The sequence below is a fragment of the Rhinoraja longicauda genome, chromosome 31 (genome assembly GCF_053455715.1).
Source record: "Rhinoraja longicauda isolate Sanriku21f chromosome 31, sRhiLon1.1, whole genome shotgun sequence".
Classification (NCBI taxonomy): Eukaryota; Metazoa; Chordata; class Chondrichthyes; order Rajiformes; family Arhynchobatidae; genus Rhinoraja; species Rhinoraja longicauda.
Window position 1 is genome coordinate 13,920,641 of NC_135983.1, and position 21,025 is coordinate 13,941,665.

At 43.6% G+C, this 21,025-nt stretch overlaps 1 protein-coding gene across 2 annotated transcripts in view; it reads left to right on the forward strand.

Moving 5' to 3' along the window:
* LOC144608521 (rab-like protein 6) overlaps nt 1–21,025 on the forward strand; it is a 59,698-nt gene that overhangs the window by 11,199 nt on the left and 27,474 nt on the right. For both annotated transcript variants that reach the window (XM_078426402.1, XM_078426401.1), the window contains exons 3-6: nt 709–756; nt 7,844–7,896; nt 11,691–11,785; nt 14,120–14,260. In XM_078426402.1, coding sequence (XP_078282528.1) covers nt 709–756; nt 7,844–7,896; nt 11,691–11,785; nt 14,120–14,260 — 337 coding nt within the window. The remainder of the gene's footprint in view (nt 1–708; nt 757–7,843; nt 7,897–11,690; nt 11,786–14,119; nt 14,261–21,025) is intronic.

The window sequence follows — 21,025 nt, forward strand, 5'->3', positions numbered from 1 at the left end:
AGAAGAAATCTTTTTTTTACAGTACAATCGTTGCACTCTTTTGCTTATGTATGGTATGATTTTACTGAATTATATGGAAAACAGAGCATTTCATTATCTAGGTACATGTGACAAAGTAACGATTAAACTTATGAACTATAACTGCTCAGCATTTGAAGCTCCCTTTGTCTCTTCTGCTATTGCCTAGGGCCCTGGACCAGGTTAGCCTGTGTCTGGACCTTGGTTAGTTTGTCCATCAAGCACCCATTTGCCCTAATCCTACTTTCTTTTTCCACATGCCATAAACCCTCCTCATTCTACCCACTCCTCCATACAATATGCAAAATTTACATTGGTCAATTAACCTAACGACCTGTGTGTCTCTGGGATGTGGGAGGACACCCACGTTGTCACAGGGTGTTCCACACGGGTCTGAATCAAGCCCATGTGGCTGGCATTGTGAGACAACAGATGTGCTAGTTTCCCATTCTGCCACCCTGCTCTGGGCTCTGTGCTATGTTGTTATTGCCTATTTTCCAGGGTTTGGTTAGCCTCTTGTGATATTGTCTTGTGTCTTGGCTGACTGTCAGATTGTCCAGACGTCTATGTGGGATGTGGTTAAGCTATCAATAATTGGTTATTGCCCTGGCTTTGGTTAATCTGGAGCTAGGGTTGCCTGTTTCAGTGTTTATATTCAAGTGTGAACATAAAACTTTTGTGTTATTGCAGCCACTGACGACATTGTGAAGGTGGAAGTTTGGGACATAGTGGATAAAGGTCAGTGCTCTCTTTAACCTCTTCCTGGTTTGCTGTTTTTTTCTTGCATATGTTCTGTTTTACTGAATGTAAATGCCTTCATATATATCTGCAGAGTGCAGGATCTTAGTTGAATTTTATTTCCTCTTTTATTCATTTGTAATTCATTTATTTAAGTTCCCCCTTGATCTACCTGCATTCATCCCACCTTGGAGTCTGACTTTGAGGATTTGGCCATTTATTTACTGGGAGTTGTTGGTGTGGCTTAAAATGAATCTTACAAAATTACAAAATATGAGACTATTTATCCCGAGTTGTCGATGCCGGCTCTTTCAAAGTGCAACAAACATGGTTGTTCTCTTGTTGCCTCAGGAACTGCAATCGATTTGTCAAATTTTACTTTGAGTCTTGATTTGAATCTACTTCCTCCATGTTTTCAGTAGGTAGAAATGAAATAACAGCTCACTCTTGGAACATAGAGCAATACAGCACAGGAACAGGCCCTTCGGCCGGCAATGTCTGAACCTGATGCCAAGTTAAATGTGTACGTGATCCACATTCCCTGCATACCCACGTGGCTATCTAAAATCCACTTAAATGCCATATTGAATGTGTCTCCACCATCACTCCTGGCAGCGCCTTCCATGCACCCACCCCGATGTATGTAAAAAAAAATAATCTGCCCCTCATATCTTAAAATTATCCCCTCGAGTCTTTGACATTTCCACCCTGAGAAAAATGTTCTGACTGTCTACCTGAGCCATGCCTCTCATAATTTTATATACTTATTAGACCAAGTGGACCCGTTGGGCCCATTCCTTGTAGAGGGGGGACAGGGAAGGGGAGAGGGTGTGATTGAGTGAGGCCTAGACCCAAAGACTCCCCTGTATTGTTGCACCCTCAACCCCCCCACTCAATCCCCCTCCTCCCCCTACTGACCCACTCCATCCCCCCCTACCCACCCCACTTGCCCCTCCCCTACCCCCACTCCCCCAGCCCTGCCTCCACCCCCATTTCCCCCTCCCCACCCCTAATACCCCCTCCGCCCCCCCCCCCACTCGCCCCCACCTCCCTCCCCTACCCCCACTCTCCCTCCCCTACCCCCACTCTCCCTCCCCTAACCCCACTCTCCCTGCCCGCACCCCACTCTCCCCCATTCTTCCCAAAGGTCCGGGGGGGAGGGAGAGAGCATTAGTTAAAGGTCCGGGGGGGCGCATTAGTTAAAGGCCCGGGGGGGGGGGGGGAGCGCATTAGTCCGGCGGGCGGGCGGGGGAGCGCATTAGTTAAAGGTCCTGGGGAGGGGGAGGCGAGAGCGAGCTAATCTTTTGAAGAGTGTAGGAAAATAACTGCAGATGCTGGTACAAATAGAAGCTATTTATTCACAAAATGCTGGAGTAACACTCAGCAGGTCAGGCAGCATCTCAGGAGAGAAGGAATGGGCGACGTTTCGGGTCGAGACCCTTCTGTAGACTGATGTCAGGGGAGCGGGACAAAGGAAGGATATAGGTGGAGACAGGAAGGTAGAGGGAGAACTGGGAAGGGGGAGGGGAAGAGAGGGACAGAGGAACTATCTAAAGTTGGAGAATTCAATGTTCATACCGCTGGGCTGCAAGCTGCCCAAGCGAAATATGAGGTGCTGTTCCTCCAATTCCCCCTCGTTCTCACCTTCCACCCCATCAGCCAGTGTATCCAACAAATCATCCTCCAACATTTCCGTCACCTCCAACGGGACCCCACTACTGGCCACGTCTTCCCATCCCCTCCCCTTTCTGCGTTCCGCAAAGACCATTCCCTCCGTAACTCCCTGATCCACTCGTCCCTTCCTACCCAAACCACCCCATCCCCGGGCACTTTCCCCTGCAACCGCAGGAGATGAACACCTGTCCCTTTACCTCCCCCCTCAACTCCATCCAAGGACCCAAACAGTCTTTCCAGGTGAGACAGAGTTTCATCGGCACCTCCTCCAACCTCATCTATTGTATGCTGCTCTAGATGTCAACTTCTTTACATCGGCGAAACCAAACGCAGGCTCGGCGATCGTTTCGCTCAACACCTTCGCTCAGTCCACCTTAACCAACCTGATCTCCCGGTGGATGAGCACTTCAACTCCCCCTCCCACTCTCAGTCTGACCTTTCTGTCATGGGCCTCCTCCAGTGCCATTGTGAGGCCCACCGGAAATTGGAGGAACAGCACCTCATATTTCGCTTGGGCAGCTTGCAACATGACTTCCTGACTCTTCGACTTGATGCCCCAACCAGTGAAGACAAGCATACCACATTACGTCTTTACCGCTCTATCTACTTGTGTTACCATCTACTGTACACACCCTCTAAAACTTAACATTTATTCTTAAGTCTGCTGTCCAGAGTTAGCCGGAATACCCAGTCACATAATCAAACAGCATTAAACACTTCCTTCTGCCCATGAGTCTATGCTGGCTATCAAATATTCATCTATACTCATCCCATTTACCACGTTTGGTCCCTAGCCTACTATGCCTTGGTGATTCAAGTGCACGCTTAGATATTTCTTTTGCTCCACCACCACCGTAGGCAGTGTGTTCTGGATTCACACCACCCTCTGGGTGGAAAAAGCTCTTCCTCAAATTTGCTAGACCTTACTACCCCCAACCCTAAACCTTTTACCTCTAGTTTCAGGCACCTTTGTTTTGGGGAAATGTTTCCTACTCTCTCCTCATTCATAATTCTCCCTATTTGTTTATTTCACTATCAGGTCCCCACTCTGGCGCCTCTGTGCCTAGGGAAACCAGCCAAGCGTGTCCAGATTTGAACTGAAACACTTTGCATTGTCTCCAGTGCAATTTCTCATCTCTTGGGTCTTTTCAAAGCCTAGTGCCATATCTGGTTCTCTGTGAAGTATGATTTACATTTTCTTCAACTCAGTGAGACATTATTTGCTCACTGAGGCCTTTTGGCTGCTTCCTACTCCTGATCGGGTTGACAATCTTATTCTCGACCTGTCAACGGCCTTGCTCCATTAATACCACTTGGCCTGTTGATGCTCATCCCCCTCCCTCCTGATCCATTGGCACCACTCCTGCACTGCTCCTGGTGCCTCTCATTGTCATCTCACTCTAAACTGCCAGTGTTCCTACACTGCTAATTCACTGCTTTATCTCTCAACCTTACCCTTCCAGCCTTGCACTTCAGACAACCTCCAGGCCTCATCCCCATCTGTCCGCGTTGTCTCTTTCTTGTTGATGCCCCGTGTTTTCCATTTTACATAATTCAATTATTCCATGTCAGGAAAAGTTCACTGGCTTATTTAGATACCGTTGAGGTGAACGTGGGAGGGTGCTATTTCTACATTTGGTGAGTTCCAGCTCCTGTTAGGTATTTCATTTTATGTTAAGGTTATAGGTCCTTTGAATTCATTCTGTCCAGGTGTTGCAGTTCCCTCCGCTGGTACGTTGGGTGAGTGTTGGTGCCTGACAATGAGTTTGGGCTTTTGGCTGCAGGGTTAATTTTGTTTGTAAGTATGAGGCATCGTTGAACTTGATTGGTCTTGTGCTGTCTCAAATGCATGTTGTTGCAGTGACTGGCAAATTCTGTATACCACATTTTCCATTTTACTTTCACCAGTTTATCAACTGCTGCTAAAGATGCTTATTCTTGGTGAATAATGGCTCTGAAATTACTGGGATAGAATTCCACAACCCTAACTCAAGTACACCAGCCACAATTCCGCCAACACTGTGCCTGATTAGGTAGCAGTTTCACCTACACTGACTCAGATTAGGGAGCAATTCCATGGACTCTCACTCAGATTAGGGAACAGTTCCTCAAACATTGCCTCTATTAGGGATCATTCCTACGACAACAAATGTGTGTCTTTCAGGATGCAGTCTCAACAATGTTCTTCATTGATGCAGCACGATGTCTTTACTTAAATCCTCTTGCAATTATGGCTTTCTAAATTGCTTGCTGTTCCGGCACATGATCTTTCGGTGATATGTACACAAGGATCCCTAGAACCCATGAAATGCCAGCATCTTTCAATCTGTCACCAGTTATTTTTCCCAAAAATTCACCTTGGTCTTCTTTTGTTCCTAAGTTGGTGACTTCCCAGACTTGCACGTTGTATTCTGTCCCTCTCTTCCACATTCATCTGTGAGTCCTGAAGCCTCTCTTTTTACCTCACAACTGACGCCTTGCTATCTTTGGTAAACCTGGATTGGATTGCAGGTAGACACAAAATGCTGGAATAATTCAGCGGGACAGGCACAAAACCCTTCTTCAGACTGATCTTGGACTGCACTTCATTTCCTTGAAATCAAAATGGATCGTGAACCACTGAGTCCCAGTTCCTGCAGTACTCCACTGATCACCGCCTCCCAACCCAAAAATGGCACGGCAATGTTTTCTGTTCATGGATTTGTAATCCACACTGTGTTATCCATCATCACTTGCTCAAATTTTCTTCAATAACCTGTTACGAACTAAAAAAAAACTATCAGATTTATAAATATCTGAGTAGACCTGATCCTGGTCAGATATGGCCTCTGAATTTTGTCTGTTTGTATTCAACTGCTATTAACTATAATGGATTGTTCATGCCACAGATGAGCAAAAACTAGTTCAGTTCCACAGCAACATTGACTGAACATTTAATTTATTCATTATTCACTGCTCTTCGACATTGTGACTAATTATTGGATGTGGTTGTTGCCACTTCTGCAAACTGCTTTAATCCCAGGTTTAGTGGCATATTAACTATGCAATTGAAGTTCTTGTGATTTGTCAAAGCTTGAGATTTGCCTGACGTGTCTGGAAACTGTTTGGATAATGTTTGGAGACTTCTTAGATTGCTGGCAGCTGCTTACCTGAGTGCCCACGCCCTGATTAACCCTTTTGACACACAATTCCGTTTCCTGTTCCTGTTTGTTGAACCTACTTGTATTCGAGCCAAGTCCTTTTGTATTTCTTTTAATTTACAAGTTCAATGCTGACAGATTATAATAGGTTTTCTCTGTTTGGCTTCATTTAATACAGAAGCCATTGATTGTTATTCCTTATAAATAAGAATGTTGAAGAATATTTATTAAATTGTCATCTTAAGCCTGTTGCTTTCCTTGCAAACCTCTCTGAAAATGTATTTGAGTCACGCATAAACTCTTAATTTCATTTGTTACTTTCCTGTGCAATAACCAAACTGAACACTTCCTTGTTCCTTTCACTATGCCATATTATATGGACAAGAAACTTGCAACGTTAAATTTAATTTGTTGCATGAAATATAAAATATAATCTAATTTCAATGTACTTATTGCTTCACTGAGCGTGGGTGGTGCTGGCTTGACCTGAGTTTATTGACTGTCCAAGATTACTTATCAAATGGGGTCAATTATGAATAAACATGAGAGAGGCAAATACGTTTTTACGTCAATCCAAACATTTAATCGGCAAGGTTAATACTACAGTAATGCAGTAATTACTTACAATTAAACTCACAAGATGCTCTGGTGGAATTTGCCATTGTTTTAGATGGGTCGTATTGACTGTGGAACAATCTTTTTAAAACTTAGCTATAAAAGAATGATAATTCTCTCTGGTGTCCGGGCAATGTTTGTATTTTAATCATCTGCAACTGATCATTTAAACTAACTTGCATGTGAAATATTTGTTAAATATGGCTGTGGCTGATATGGCCAAATTCAGCTATTGAAATACTAAATTTTAATCCCTGAAATTTGCCTGCTTATATGAAAATGCAGAACCATGGATGATCTTTGCATTGTCCGCAGGATTCTAAAGGCCATAGAATTAATTTATTTTAAAAAGTACTCGGTAGAACCAATTTGTAAGCTAGAATATTGACCTTGGCAAATTATCTCTTCCACTGCTCCTGTTGCAGTTATACAAAACATTGGTTGGACTACACTTAGAATATTGTGTACAGTTCTCTTTGTCACATTGCAGGAAGGATATGGTAATAACAGAGAGTGCAGAAGAGATTCAGCAGGATGTTGAGCAAACCACAACATTTTGGAGTAACTCAGCGGATCAGGCAGCATCTGTGGAAGGAATAGATAGGTGATGTCTTGGGTCGGGACCCTTTTCAGACCAAAGAAACGTTGCCTATCCATTCCCTTCAAAGATGCTGCCTGACCCTCTGAATTACTCCAGCACTTTGTATTATTCTCTAGATTCCAGCATCTACAGTTCCTTGTGTCTTCAGCAGGATGTTGTCCGGAATGGTGGGTTGTAATTCTTAGGACAGACTGGATTTATTCTCACTGAATGTAGGAGGTTGAGAGGAGATCTTAGGAAGGTTTATAAAATTATGAGGGGCATAGATAGGATGGATAGTCAGAATCTTTTTACCAAAAGAGTCTAAAACTGAAGGACAGGGGAGAAATATAAAAGAGATCTGAGGAGTGTGTTTTTCCCATTGGGTGGTGAATACCTGGAGCTACCAGAAGAGGTGGTGGAGGCAAATACAGTTACAATGTTTAAAAGGCTTTTGGACAGTTACTGGGATAGGAAAGGAGTAAGGGTTGCCATCCTAAGGCGGGCAAGTATGATTAACGTAAGCAATCTAGACAACGTGACTGAAAGGGGTCGTTTCTGTGCAGCAGTTTTCTATGATTATATATGCCAATGTGAAAAAGGGATATGGGACCATATTTAATATAATTTATCTGGGGATTGTTCAGAGTCTTGAGCATGGGAGTTGTGGAATTGGATGAGTGAGTCAGTATGCGTAGCTCAATTGATGATTAATTTGAGTCTCCAGTGTCTCTAACTTCGAGAACTAGGGGGCATTAGTTTAAAGTGAGGAGGGAAAGATTTAATAGGAAATCTGAGGGGCAACTAATTTAACAGCGGCTTGTAGGCCTATTGAAAACAAGAAACTTGGGGATTAAATGCAACGTAATTTAACGCAAGGATATAATGGAAAGAAACTGGAATAGATAGAAAAGGAGTCCTGTGGTTATTGCTTTGTGTGCAGAAGCTACTAGGGTGGTTCCCCCTTCTTCATCATGCATCCCTCCCCATTGGTACCGAAGTGGTGTTGAGTTTGCTTGGATACTTAGAAGAAAATCGGGAATTGCAATTAATTAACCAACTGTTGTCCTTTGTTCAGGTAAAAGCCGGAGAAAAGGGGATGGATTGAAACTGGAGAATGACCCACAAGAGGTAATACTTGATTTATTGGGAGTTGTACTGAAGTCTGACCCTGACATTGATTGTGGGTAGTATGTCGTAGAGTTGCTTTTTGTAATGCTTTGCAGGCATTGTTTCTGCATCTACTTTGTGACTACAAAACCTGTCACACTCTGATACATAATAATCTGGCTAAATTTATGTGAATTGGTCATGTTAACATATCAAGCTGCAATTTTTTAGCTATTGGTAACTAAAGCCCACCTCTTTACCTCCCAAGTCAAGTCAAGTTTATTTGTCACATACACATACACGATGTGCAGTGAAATGAAAGTGGCAATGCCTGCAGATTGTGCAAAAAAAGAATTACAGTTACAGCATATAAATTAAAGTTAATACAGGGAAGACAAAATTTAGTCCCTGGAGTTATAAAAGTTAACAGTCCTGATGGCCTGTGGGAAGAAACTCCGTCTCATCCTCTCTGTTTTCACAGTGTGACAGCGGAGGCGCTTGCCTGACCGTAGCAGCTGGAACAGTCCATTACTAGGGTGGCAGGGGTCCCACATAATCTTGCTTGCTCTCAATCTACACCTCCTGATGTATAGGTCTTGCAGGGGGGCGAGTGTAGTTCCCGTGGTGCGTTCTGCCGAACGCACTACTCTCTGCAGGGCCTTCCTGTCCTGGGCAGAGCTGTTCCCAAACCAGACTGTGATGTTGCCGGACAGGATGCTCTCTACAGCCCCAGAGTAGAAGCATTGAAGGATCCTCAGAGACACACTGAATTTCCTCAGCTGTCTAAGGTGGTAACGGTGCTGCTTTGCCTTACCCACCAGTGCGGCAATGTGCATCATTGAGCACGCATCACAGCCCTCGAGCTTCAATTTGTCCTGCCTCCCTGCTTCCCAAACTGCAAAAAATGTTGCTGTTTACATATTAGTAATTCCAAGTATTATATAGAAATGGAGATAGACTCTGTGACTTAAGAATGGGCTTGAATGACATCTCAAAATCACAGGGGACACAACACACTTCATAGGCTGGAATCTGGAGCAGTAAATAAGCTGCTGGAGGAATTTGGTGGATCGAGCAGCATCTGTGGAGGCAAAGGGATGGTCGATGTTTCGAGACGAGACTCCCCATCAGGCCAGGGATCGCACTTAGTTCCGAATCGTCCTGCACATAGATAGGGAAGGTAGTTGGGCACATTACAATCTTTCCCCCATAGTTCCGTTCCCAGGAAGTGAAGCTCTCCACAACGGCACTCTTTTACCGAACAGAGTGCAGTTGCTGAGGGAGGTGTGACTGATTCTTCAGTCCACGAATAAGATCAGCTATCATTTGGAGGTTGCTGCAGGTAATGTAACCTACAGTGCAAAATCTTCACATAATAAGTTGTCCTGCTACTTTGTAACCTTTTTGTCTAATGTTCTTAAATGAATATGAGTGCATAGTTTACAGATATTAGTCGCTGAGGTTCCTGGTGCATCATTTGCATGCCTGTACACTTCCATTCTGGTAACAGTTCAGTGAATTGCATCGGAACTGAAGTTCAAAAACAATATTTTAGTTAATGACTGTAGTGATCCAGGTTTGGAAATTGATACGATGACACCCTATATCATCTGTCCATAAAGCTTCAATAATTAATAGCTACTGCTGATAATGTCAGTCTCCGGCCGTGCAGTTGGTTTATATTCACATTAGATGGCTGCCTTTTCATTTGATGATTTCTTAAGAGTGATTTGCCTTTATGTTACTAGTGTGGAGATTGGGTCTCCAAGCCTCAAGCACCTTCCCAAGGATTGACACACTGAACAAATAACACTTGAACTGTGTGTTTGCTGGGAGTGTTTGGATATAGACAGAATTCACCACACTTGAACGCCAGTATGATTCCTGGGTATCTAAAACACTGAATCTGCATCCTGCATCGGTCTGTGTGGATGATCTAAGATAGTCAGATAACATTTTTAACCATCTCCAAATATCAGTTCATGTGGGAAGAGAGTTCTCTGTTTTACATTTGCCTTTATTTACTCAAGCAAGGTAAATGAGCTCTAACCCATTCTCGAATATCATGATCTTTGACTTTGAATGTGTAGTCAAGTTTATAATGGCAGCAAGTCACTGTGTTGATCATTGCTTTTCCAAAATGCTGATGGCCCATGACAGATTTCATTGTAGGAAGGAACTGCAGATGATGATTTATACCGAAGATGACACATAATGCTGGAGTAACTCAGCGGATTAGGTAGTATCTCTGGAGAAAAGGAATAGGTGATGTTTCGGATCGGACTGGAGAAAAGGAATAGGTGACATTATTCCTTTTCTCCAGAGATGCTGCCTGACCTGAGTTACTCTGGCATTTTGTGTCTATCGTCAGATTTCTTTGGTGAGATGTCATGATCAGAGACAGGGGACGTATTGCACCTTCAACTACTGTGTATTAATTAATTAATTATTAACCCCTACCACATGTTTAAGTACCTGAGATCAAGATGCAAAGTTAGTCTCTCCTGTTCTCAATCATCACCCTCTACGCCTCATCGCTGCAGTTCAGCTAGGCTTAATACCATTCATCACTTTTTTGTATGGTTCCCACATCATAAGTGTAGCCTAAATTCATTTGGTCTCCACCCGATTACAGACATTCCTTCTTTCCACCCCTCTACTTCTCAGCACCTTTGTAACACACTTGTTTTCTCACATTAAAAATTCGGATGAAAGGTCATAGACCAAAAACATTAACTCTGCTCTCTCCTCAAATGCTGTCTGTCCTGCTGAGCACCCTCTGTGTTTTCTGTTTTTCTTTTGGATTTTCAGCAAGTGCAGTGTTTTGCTTATCCTATCAGTCCTCTTTTTAGTAAAGTTATAATTGACCAGTAGTTTGGCTCCATTTACCTGCTTTGGTCTCACATCTTGTGCAATCAATATTCAAGAAATATCGATCATAAAAAGACCAAGTACTGGAGTAACTCAGCGAGTCAGGCAGCATCTCTGGAGGACATTAATAGGCGATGTTTCGGGTCAGGACCCAACTTCAGACTGATAAATGGATTCATCTCAGCTTTAAACATAATTGATCTACAGCAACCATGGTCTTTCCTCCCATAACCTAAAGAAATGGCAGAGTAGACTCAATGGGCTGAATGGCCTAATTCTGCTCCTATGACTTGTATGCCGGTTGGTAGGTTAATTGGCCGCTGTAAATTACCTCAAAAGTTGTATGCGGTTGAATCATGGGGGAGTGGGCCAGTTAACGTGAATGTGGGGAGAATACAAATGGGATTAGTAAAGATTAGTGTAAATAAATGCTTGATGGTTGTTTGGACCCTTGATGGGCTGAAGGGTCTATTTCTGTGCTGTATCACTGATTTTGTTTCTGAGGTGCAGTGCCAAACACTTCCCAGACCTCTGAAAGGCTAGCAGTTTATTTTGTGCTCTGGATCAAGTTTGGATCTCCATGCAACCACAAATGTTTGCTTTTAATTTAATTTAGAGACACAGCGCGGAAACATGCCCTTTCGGCCCACCGGGTCTGCGCCGACCAGCGATCCTATACCCACCAGGGACAATTTTTAAACATTTACCAAGCCAATTAACCTACAAACCTGTACGTCTTTGGAGTGTGGGAAGAAACCGAAGGTCTCGGAGAAAACCGACGCAGGTCACGGGGAGAATGTACAAACGCTGTACAGACAGCACCCATAGTCGGGATTGAACCCGGGTCCCCGGCACTGCATTCGCTGTGAGGCAGCAACTCTACCACTGCGCCACCGTGCCATTTTTAATGAGAAAGAATTATCCTCCATGTTATGTTCTTTTAGAAGTCTGATGCAGAGATGGCTCTGGATGCAGAATTCCTTGATGTCTACAAGAATTGTAACGGTGTTATAATGATGTTTGACATCACCAAGCAATGGTAAGACTATTTTTCAGTACATTACCCCCAGTGCATGTGATTCTGCGAACTCTCTGCACTAACACTGACTCTACTAACTTCCAGAATTTAAACCAAAGTTGTGGTTTTAAAATGTGAGTGATGAAAAGGGAATGGTTTACGACGAGCTGTCTTCTACAGATTCTCCTGCGGTATATGGCCAGACAAGCCCATCCTTATTGCCCCTGAGAGATGGGTTGCTCTTTGAACTGTTGTGGGAATGATTACCTTGCAATGCTGAGGCAGGATTTTACCTGTGAGGTTGAAGGAGTGGGTATATAGTTCCAACGCTGGATGGTGTGTGACTAATAATAAAAGGTGCAGGTGGCAGTGCTCCCATGCACTTGATGGCCATGACCTCCGTGGAAGTGTCGGCTTGTTTTTGGGAGTTTCGTTGAACTTTTGGTGAGTTCCTGCAGTACATCTTGTACACAACTGCAACCATAGTGCCCCAGTTAGAGAGGGTGTAAATGTTCAGGGGTATGGTTGGTGCTCTTCAGTTTAGTGATTCAGGCCAAAATGGTCTTGGGTTTCTGGAATGAGGCGACTCGATCTCTCAAACTGTCCCTGCCATTCAAAATGGCTCCAAGTCTCATCTCTGCTTCTATGACATTCCCCATACCTCTCAGTTTCCTTATACTACAGAAAATTATCTACTTAATTAAATATTCCCATTGACTTAGTCTCCACAACCCTTCAAGGTGGAGAATTCCAGAGATTCACCACCCTCTGCAATAATACTGTGACTTGTACATCGTAAGTAGTGGAAGAATTTGGGAGTTGGGAAGTAGCTCAGTTGCCACAAAATATTTGGTTACTTTGTGGCTGGTCTGTCCTCTGGAGATGCCAGGATGTTAATGCTGGGGATTTGATGATTGTAAATATGTTTAATGTTAAGATAGAATTTTGCTTGTTGGAAATCCCCACCTCCCAAATTGCCCCAAGGATAGAGCTCTGCGTGAGCCTGGTGGTAACTTGGAGCCCCTTATGAGGATGACCCTCGCCCTCATTGTTTTTCCTTTTCCATTGTTGCCTCAGTGGGACAACTGGTGCATATCTTTGTTGTTTAGTTTATTATTGTCACATGTACCGAAGTACAGTGAAAAGCATTTGTTTGCATGCAATCCAGTCAAAGAAAATACTATATTTGATTGCAATCAAGCTGTCCACAGTGCACAGATAATGGATACAATATTCACTGAAAGATAAAGTCTGATTAAAGATAGTTCAAATGTCCCTTATGAGGTAGATGGGAGGTCAGCACTGCACTCTAGCTGATGCAAGAACAGTTCAATTGCCTGATGACAGCTGGGTAGTAATTATCCCTGAATCTGGCAGTATGCGCTTTCAGACTTTTGTACCTCTTGCCTGTTGCGAGAGGGGAGAAGACAGAGTGACCAGGATGAGACCGTCCTTGATTATGCTGATGGGCTTGCCGAAGCAGCGTGAAGTGTAGATGTAGTCACTGAAAAAGAGGTTGGTTTGAGTGATGATCTAGGCTACATCCGCGACATTCTGCAATTTCTTGCGGTTTTGGATGGAGTTAGACAATAGACAATAGGTGCAGGAGTAGGCCATTCAGCCCTTCGAGCCAGCACCGCCATTCAATGCGATCATGGCTGATCACTCTCAATCAGTACCCCGTTCCTGCCTTCTCCCCATACCCCCTCACTCCGCTATCCTTAAGAGCTCTATCCAGCTCTCTCTTGAAAACATCCAACGAACTGGCCTCCACTGCCTTCTGAGGCAGAGAATTCCACACCTTCACCACTCTCTGACTGAAAAAGTTCTTCCTCATCTCCGTTCTAAATGGCCTACCCCTTATTCTTAAACTGTGGCCCCTTGTTCTGGACTCCCCCAACATTGGGAACATGTTTCCTGCCTCTAATGTGTCCAATCCCCTAATTATCTTATATGTTTCAATAAGATCCCCCCTCATCCTTCTAAATTCCAGTGTATACAAGCCTAATTGCTCCAGCCTTTCAACATACGACAGTCCCGCCATTCCGGGAATCAACCTAGTGAACCTACACTGCACGCCCTCAATAGCAAGAATTCTTCCCAAACCCGGCTGTGATTTTCTTTTTTTGTTTTTCTTTTGTTTTTTTTTCATTTTCTTGAGTGGTTGTAAAGTATTCAGTGCCATCTGCAATTGAACCAATGTCTAATGTCCTTCATATTGAATATATTTTCTACTTTGGTCTATTATTACCCTAGCACTGTATCCACTAATCTAAACTCCATCTAAGGTTGAATAGAATTATGTACTCAAAAGTGCAGAAGATATATTTATTGATTGCTTCCTTCTTTCTGCAGGACCTTCAGTTATATCATGAAAGAACTTCCCAAAGTGCCTGACCATATTCCAGTCTGTGTCCTTGGGAACAACCGTGACATGGGAGAGCATCGGGTCATCCTTCCTGATGATGTCAAGGAGTTCATTCAAAGCATTAACAGGTACAGCAAATACAGCAACAACATTTCCACCAGGAAAGCCTGGGCTGCCTTTGAAGTTGGTTGATGATTAGGAAGCAGGATGGGTGTTCTCAGATTGCGAAGAAAGTCAGAAGGAATTTTTGCCATTTTACATGTCTTTTACCTGTTTTTCTCACTAGCACAAGCTCTCCTCGTGCTTTTTTATGCAAGGCTATGGGGTGAGGGTGGCCAATACAATTAGTTGTGCATCGATGTATAGCTGCATGGCCACCAGAACGATTAAGATTAGTTAATGATTGTTCTGATGCTGCGAGTGGCATTGGGGCAGAGGGTAAATTTAGTTTTGATGCAGGGCCAAGGGAGAAGGAAGTAGTGGGATTATTTTGGACTTGATCTGGCTCCATGGAGAGAGCGGGTCAATGGGATTAATTTAGGAATATAGCAAGGCTTCAGTGCCACAGTTGGATTAGTTTGGGATTGATCCAAGTCTGCGTGATGTGAATGTGCAAGCATTAATTTAGGCTGAACTCAAACTATTAATTTAGGTTGAACGTAAGGTAGAGGCAGACATGAGCTATAGAATTAGTTTAGAAATAATGCAAGGATAAAGGTAGAGAGCAAAATTATGGAATTAGTTGGAAGTGATAGAGGTCCATACTGAAGCAGGGTGCTAATGAAATTTGTTTTAGATTGCTATAGTAGTAAGTTTCATAATATCTACTTTATCCATGGCTCCCTCAGCTTCCTCCACTCTGAGGAAAACAAACACAACCGATCCAATCTCTCCTCATAGCTGAAATGTTCCATCCCAGGCCACAACATGTTTCAGGCAAAAAAAACTTCAAATGCTGGAATCTAGAACAAAAACACTGGAAGAATCAATGGGGGGCCTTGACCTGCATTTCACAGTTCTTTGTAGGAACTGCAGATGCTGATTTAAACTGAAGATAGACACAAAAAGCTGGAGTAACTCAGCAGGACAGCCACCATCTCTGGAGAGAAGGAATGGGTGACGTTTCAGATCGAGACCCTTCTTCAGACTTCAAGTCAGAAGAAGGGTCTCGATCCAAAACGTCACCCATTCCTTCTCTCCAGAGATGCTGCCTGTCCCCGTTGAGTTACTCCATCTTTTTGTGTCTTTCACAGTTCTTTCTTTGTTTTCACACTTTCTATCTAACTTAATTAATTTATCAGCCAAGTGGCTTCATTTCCACAGCAGTAGCTTATCCCCACAGCAACCCCGGCCACACCCTAGCAGAGATATTTACTTTGTCTATCCCTCCCCAACTTTTGTTGCCTGACCTTTTGAATACTTCCAGCATCTTTTGTTTTTATTTTAAAATTCCGGCCTTTTCAGTTTTTTATTTTTATAAATATAGTGACATAACCTTAACCCCAACTCTCATGAACAGCATTACAAAAGTGCAAGTCAAATTTCAAGGCAATAGCTGCAGCAGAAAGTCAGATGTATGAAGAACAGAGACCAAGAGTGTGCATGGATAAAGAGCTATGGTTGGTGCCAACAAGGTTGGTGATAAAGAGAAAAAAAAGGAAATCTCTGCCTGAAGAATTCTTCTTTTAAAGATTGTAGATCAATGTGATGCTCCAGTTCTGCAAAGTGCTGATGCTTGAAGACACATCTGATGACTTGGAAGCCATCCGGATTGATTCACAATGATGAATTATGTTGGCACAGATTTCTTCTTTCTACTTTGAAAGAAACCTTGCCAGCACTAACCATGGCTCTTTATCATTTTAGTGTCTTGCCTTCTGTTCTGAATTCATCAGATTTACTGCTGTAGCTACCTTTGCTTAAAGCCAGAGGAACAGTGGAATTGCTGGATAATTTTATCATCACTTCACAGCTGCATTTCTGGGATTGTGAAGACGTGCTGATTGGGGTAAAGCAGAGTTCTGGTGACCTGAGAAGTAGAATGGCATGTTTCAGTGGCGGCGGGGAGTCACCTCACCCCACATCTTACTGTGGACCTGCAACGTTCACAGAACTACTCACCAGCATTTCCTGTTAAAACCCCCGTTACGCAATGCAAGTTCTCTGCAGCAAGTTTCTACAGGGAGCTGATGGGAGAAGCCATGAGTAGTGTGGGGGCCACAACAAAATGGTTGGGAACAAGGCTGTCAAAATTCTTGAATCTGATGTTTTCTGGTATTTAAGAGCTGTTGTGTTTAAAATATTGTACATCAAACATTTAAAGGGCTAGAAAACAATTCACATGCATTAATGCGGTACATTTAAATTAACTCAATTAAAAATGGGTCATTTACATGATGCTTGCCCTTGTCCCTTGCAGTTGTTCCTCTTTATTTAAAGAATAGGCTGACTTTTCCTATGCTCAGCAGATTGCTCAGACTGCTGGCTAATCAATGCCAAGTTCTCACTCCAACAGTAGAGGACACCTTTTACCTTGAAGAAAGTTAGATGTATGAAGGTTTTGAACTTCTGCCCACATCCGTGGAGTCCAGAACTTGTGCACAACTTTGGAACTATAAGCCACAGTTCCACATGGAACTTTTAGCTTCTTGGTGGAAATTTGGGGCAAATACTTGGTCATTATCATATTGTTGTTTATGGGAGCTTGCTGTCTGGCAGTTTTCCCACAGATTAGCTGTGACTACATTTCAAAAGGTTGTGCGTCAGCTGTAATATCCTGAAGTTGAGTGGATCAGCAGACTTAATTAGAGCTTACCCGTGACGTTACACACTGTCCTTCTTTTCTTGATCACTCTCCATTAAAGACGATTCTGGAAATACATGGTGGTTCAGTTGGTGTTTGTCGGATGTGACGTGTGATTTTAGTGAATCACTGTCTTTCCCCCTTCCCCCCCCCTCTATATGCTTTTGTACCAAGAGCTTTTGCATCAAAAGAGTTAATACCAGGAAGCCAGCTTTGGCCAGAATTTTCACACACATTGCCCCAGTTCCAACTGTGCTGCCAACTCTTTTAAGCCTTGAGCCAGAGCTTTAACCTCTGGAGGCTGGGCAGTTGCCATTGTTGAGTTTGTCTGTGGGAATTCTGAGCTCCCTGCCTGCTGCTCAGTACATAGTTACACTGCCTCTCTCTGCTCCTGGCAACCACAAGGAGCCGACTTGTGAGCCCTGCTTGTCTCCAGAAATCCCCCGTCTGCGGCCATTTAGTGAACAAAGGAAATATTTGCACTTCTCTCCCAGGCTGAGAAACTGCATTACAGAACAAGGATCCCAGTTTGCTATGGAGATGTGACGATCTGTTATGCTGGTGAGAGAGCAGTGCAGCGTTCCTTCTGTATATTTTGCAGTGCTATTGTGAACTGCTTTAATTCCCAGAAGTACTCTTGTCACAGTCTATTTTGGGAAACAGTTTAAAGGTTAGATAAAACCACAATAACCTGATTTCCATTACGCAGCATCTCTGCTGCTGTTGCAGTTTTAACCCTTGGATGAATGTCCTACTGATACAGCAATCTCCCATAATCAACAATATGAAAATGGCCAAGTGTGGACAGCAAATATCATTGTTGGGAAAGAGCTTTACTTGCACCGTGTTCATAGAGTTAGCTGATGCCCAAAAGGCCTGGTAACATTGTCTCATCTTTCTTTTCAGTACTTTAATGCTTGAAATTCCTGTTCCCTTTCCCCCTGAACATCATGATTGTTTGCAGGTTTTACATCGTTACTGATTGTAAAATCCTCTCTTCCTCCCAATGTTAAACCTGTGGCAGTCATTGTGCAATCATAGATACATAGACAATGGGTGCAAGAATAGGCCTTTGGGCTAGTACCGCCATTCAATGTGACCATGGCTGATCATCCACAATCACTACCCTGTTCCTGCCTTCTCCCCATACCCCTTGATTCCGCTAGCCCCAAGAGCGCTCTCTAACTCTCTTTTGAACGCATCCAGTGAATCGACCTCCACTGCCTTCTGAGACAGAGAATTCCACAAACTCACAACTCTCTGTGTGAAATAGGTTTTCCTCATCTCAGTTCTAAATGGCCTACCCCTTATTCTTAAACTGTGGCCCCCTGGTTCTAGATTCCCCCAACATCGGGAACATGTTTCCTGCATCTAGCATGTCCAATCCGTTAATAATTTTATGTGTTTCTATAAGATCCCCTCTCATCCTTCTAAATTCCAGTGAATACAAGCTCAGTTGCTCCATTCTTTCATCATACAGTCCTGGGAATTAACCTCGTGAACCTATGCTGCACTCCCTCAATAGCAAGAATGTCCTTCCTCAAATTAGGAGACCAAAATTGCACACAATACTCCAGGTGTGGTCTCACCATAGCCCTGTATAACTGCAGAAGGACCTCTTTGCTCCTATCCTCAACTCCTCTCGTTATGAAGACCAACATGCCATTAGTTTTCTTCACTGCCTGCTGTACCTGTATGCTTACTTTCAGAGACTGATGTACTAGGACACCCAGGTCTCTTTGTACCTCCCCTTTTCCTAACCTGACACCATTCAGATAATAATCTGCCTTCCCGTTCTTGCCTCCAAAATGGATAACCTCATATTTAGTCACATTATACTGCATCTGCCCACTCACCCAACCTGTCCAAGTCACTCTGCATCCTCATAGCATCCTCTTCACAGTTCACACTGCCACCCAGCTTTGTGTTATCTGCAAATTTGCTAATGTTATTTTTAATTCTTTCATCTGAATAGTAAGCTGAGCTCTCTTGGTCTGAGCACCTCAATGTGCAATTGGATTTTGGACTTTTTAAGTAACAGGACACAGATGGTCAGAGTCCACACTCGGTCATCTCTCAGTGCCACTGTGAACACTCCGGAGCCCCCCAGGGCTGTGTGCTGAGCCCACCTCTATTTACACTGCTGACCCACGACTGTGCCGCCATACACCAGGCCAACCACATCAAATACGCAGATGACACCACAGTCGTGGGGCTCATCACCAACGGCGATGAATCCGCCTACAGGGATGAGGTGAGGCAGCTTGAGCTGTGGTGCAGAGACAACAACCTCTCTCTGTATGTCGACAAGACAAAGGAGATGATTGTCGACTTCAGAAGGGCTGGAGCAACTCGCTCCCCCCTGCAGGTCGACGGCGGGACTGTGGAGACAGTGCACAGTTTCAAGTTCCTGGGAGTGCACATCACAGACAATCTCTCCTGGAGTCAGAACTCCTCCTTGGTGAAGAAGGCTCAACAACGCCTGTACTTCCTAAGGAGGCTAAAGAGAGTTGGTCTGGGTTTATCCATTCTCTCCAGGTTCTACAGATGCACCACCGAGTCCATTCTGACCTGCTGCATCACTGTCTGGCATGGGACCTGTTCAGCTGCAGACAGGAAGGCCCTGCAGCGTGTTGTGAAGAACTCACATCACTGGGACCAGATTCCCTGCCATCAGTGACATTTACTGAGGAAGGTGCAAAAGTAAAGCCCTGCAGCATCATGAGGGACTCCTCTCACCCCTTCCAAGGTCTATTTGTCCCGCTGCCTTCCGGAAGAAGGCTGAGGAGCATTAGCTGCAGAACCACTGGTTGGTGGGTGTGGGGGGGGTTAGCACCTCACCTAGCACTCTGCACTTTATAATCTCATTTATTGTGCAATCAATAATTTACCTGCTCTCATTGATGGCTTTAAAATCACCGTTTACATGCTTTAAACTCTAGGTTAAATGCTTTACCTTTTACCGTTTACATGCTTTAATCCCCTGTCTATAGGTACTGTGTTGTATTGCACTGTCTAATTGTATTGTACTGTATCTTATTGTACTGCACTGTCTTCCCCTATCTATATGTTTTGCATTTGTATTGCACTAGGGCCCCCGGAGGCACTCTGTTTTGTCCCATTCGTGGCATGATCTGTAAGGCGTGGTATGACAAATAAACTAGATAAATAAATAAATAGATAAATGGATTGATGTATAATGTAAATAGCTGCAGTCCCAGCACTGAGCTTTGTCACACCCCACTAGTCACTGCCTGCCATTCTGAAAGGGACCCGTTAATCCCTACTCTTTGTTTCCTGTCTGCCAACTAATTTTCTATCCATGTCAATACCCTACCCCCAATACCATGTGCTCTAATTTTGCCCACTAATCTCCTGTGTGGGACCTTATCAAAAGCTTTCTGAAAGTCCAGGTACACTACATCCTCTTGTCCATTTTACTTGTTACATCTTCAAAAAAATCAGAAGATTTGTCAAGCATGATTCCCCCTTCGTAAATCAATGCTGACTTGGACCGATCTTGTTACTGCTATCCAAATGCGCCTCTATTACATCTTTGATAATCGACTCCGGCATCTTCCCCACCACTGATGTCAGGCTAACTGGTCTATAATTCCCTGCTTTCTCTCTCCCTCCTTTCTTGAAAAGTGGGATAACATTAGCTACCCTCCAATCCACAGGAACTGATCCAGAATTTATAGAACATTGGAAAATCGGTACCGGAATTCTGTGTTTGTGCAGTATTTGGAGGCAATTGTTGACGATTGGAGCCTCTGAAGTAGGCAGTAACTTGAGCCTTCAAGATTTGAACCTGTTGTGTATGTTAACCTGCATGAATATTAATTATTGGTGATTGGAGGAGCTGTTATTAAAATGCAGCATTCAACTAAGGAGAAACAAACAATCTGTTGGAGGAATTCAGCAGGTCAAGCAACATCTGTGGGTGGAAACCACTTGCCACTGCAAATGCTGCTCGAACTGTTGAGTTCTTTCAGTAGGAAAATAACTGCAGATGCTGCCAAATCGAAGGTATCACAAAATGCTGGAGTAACTCAGTGAGTCATGCTGCCAGTTCCTTCAGTAGATCATT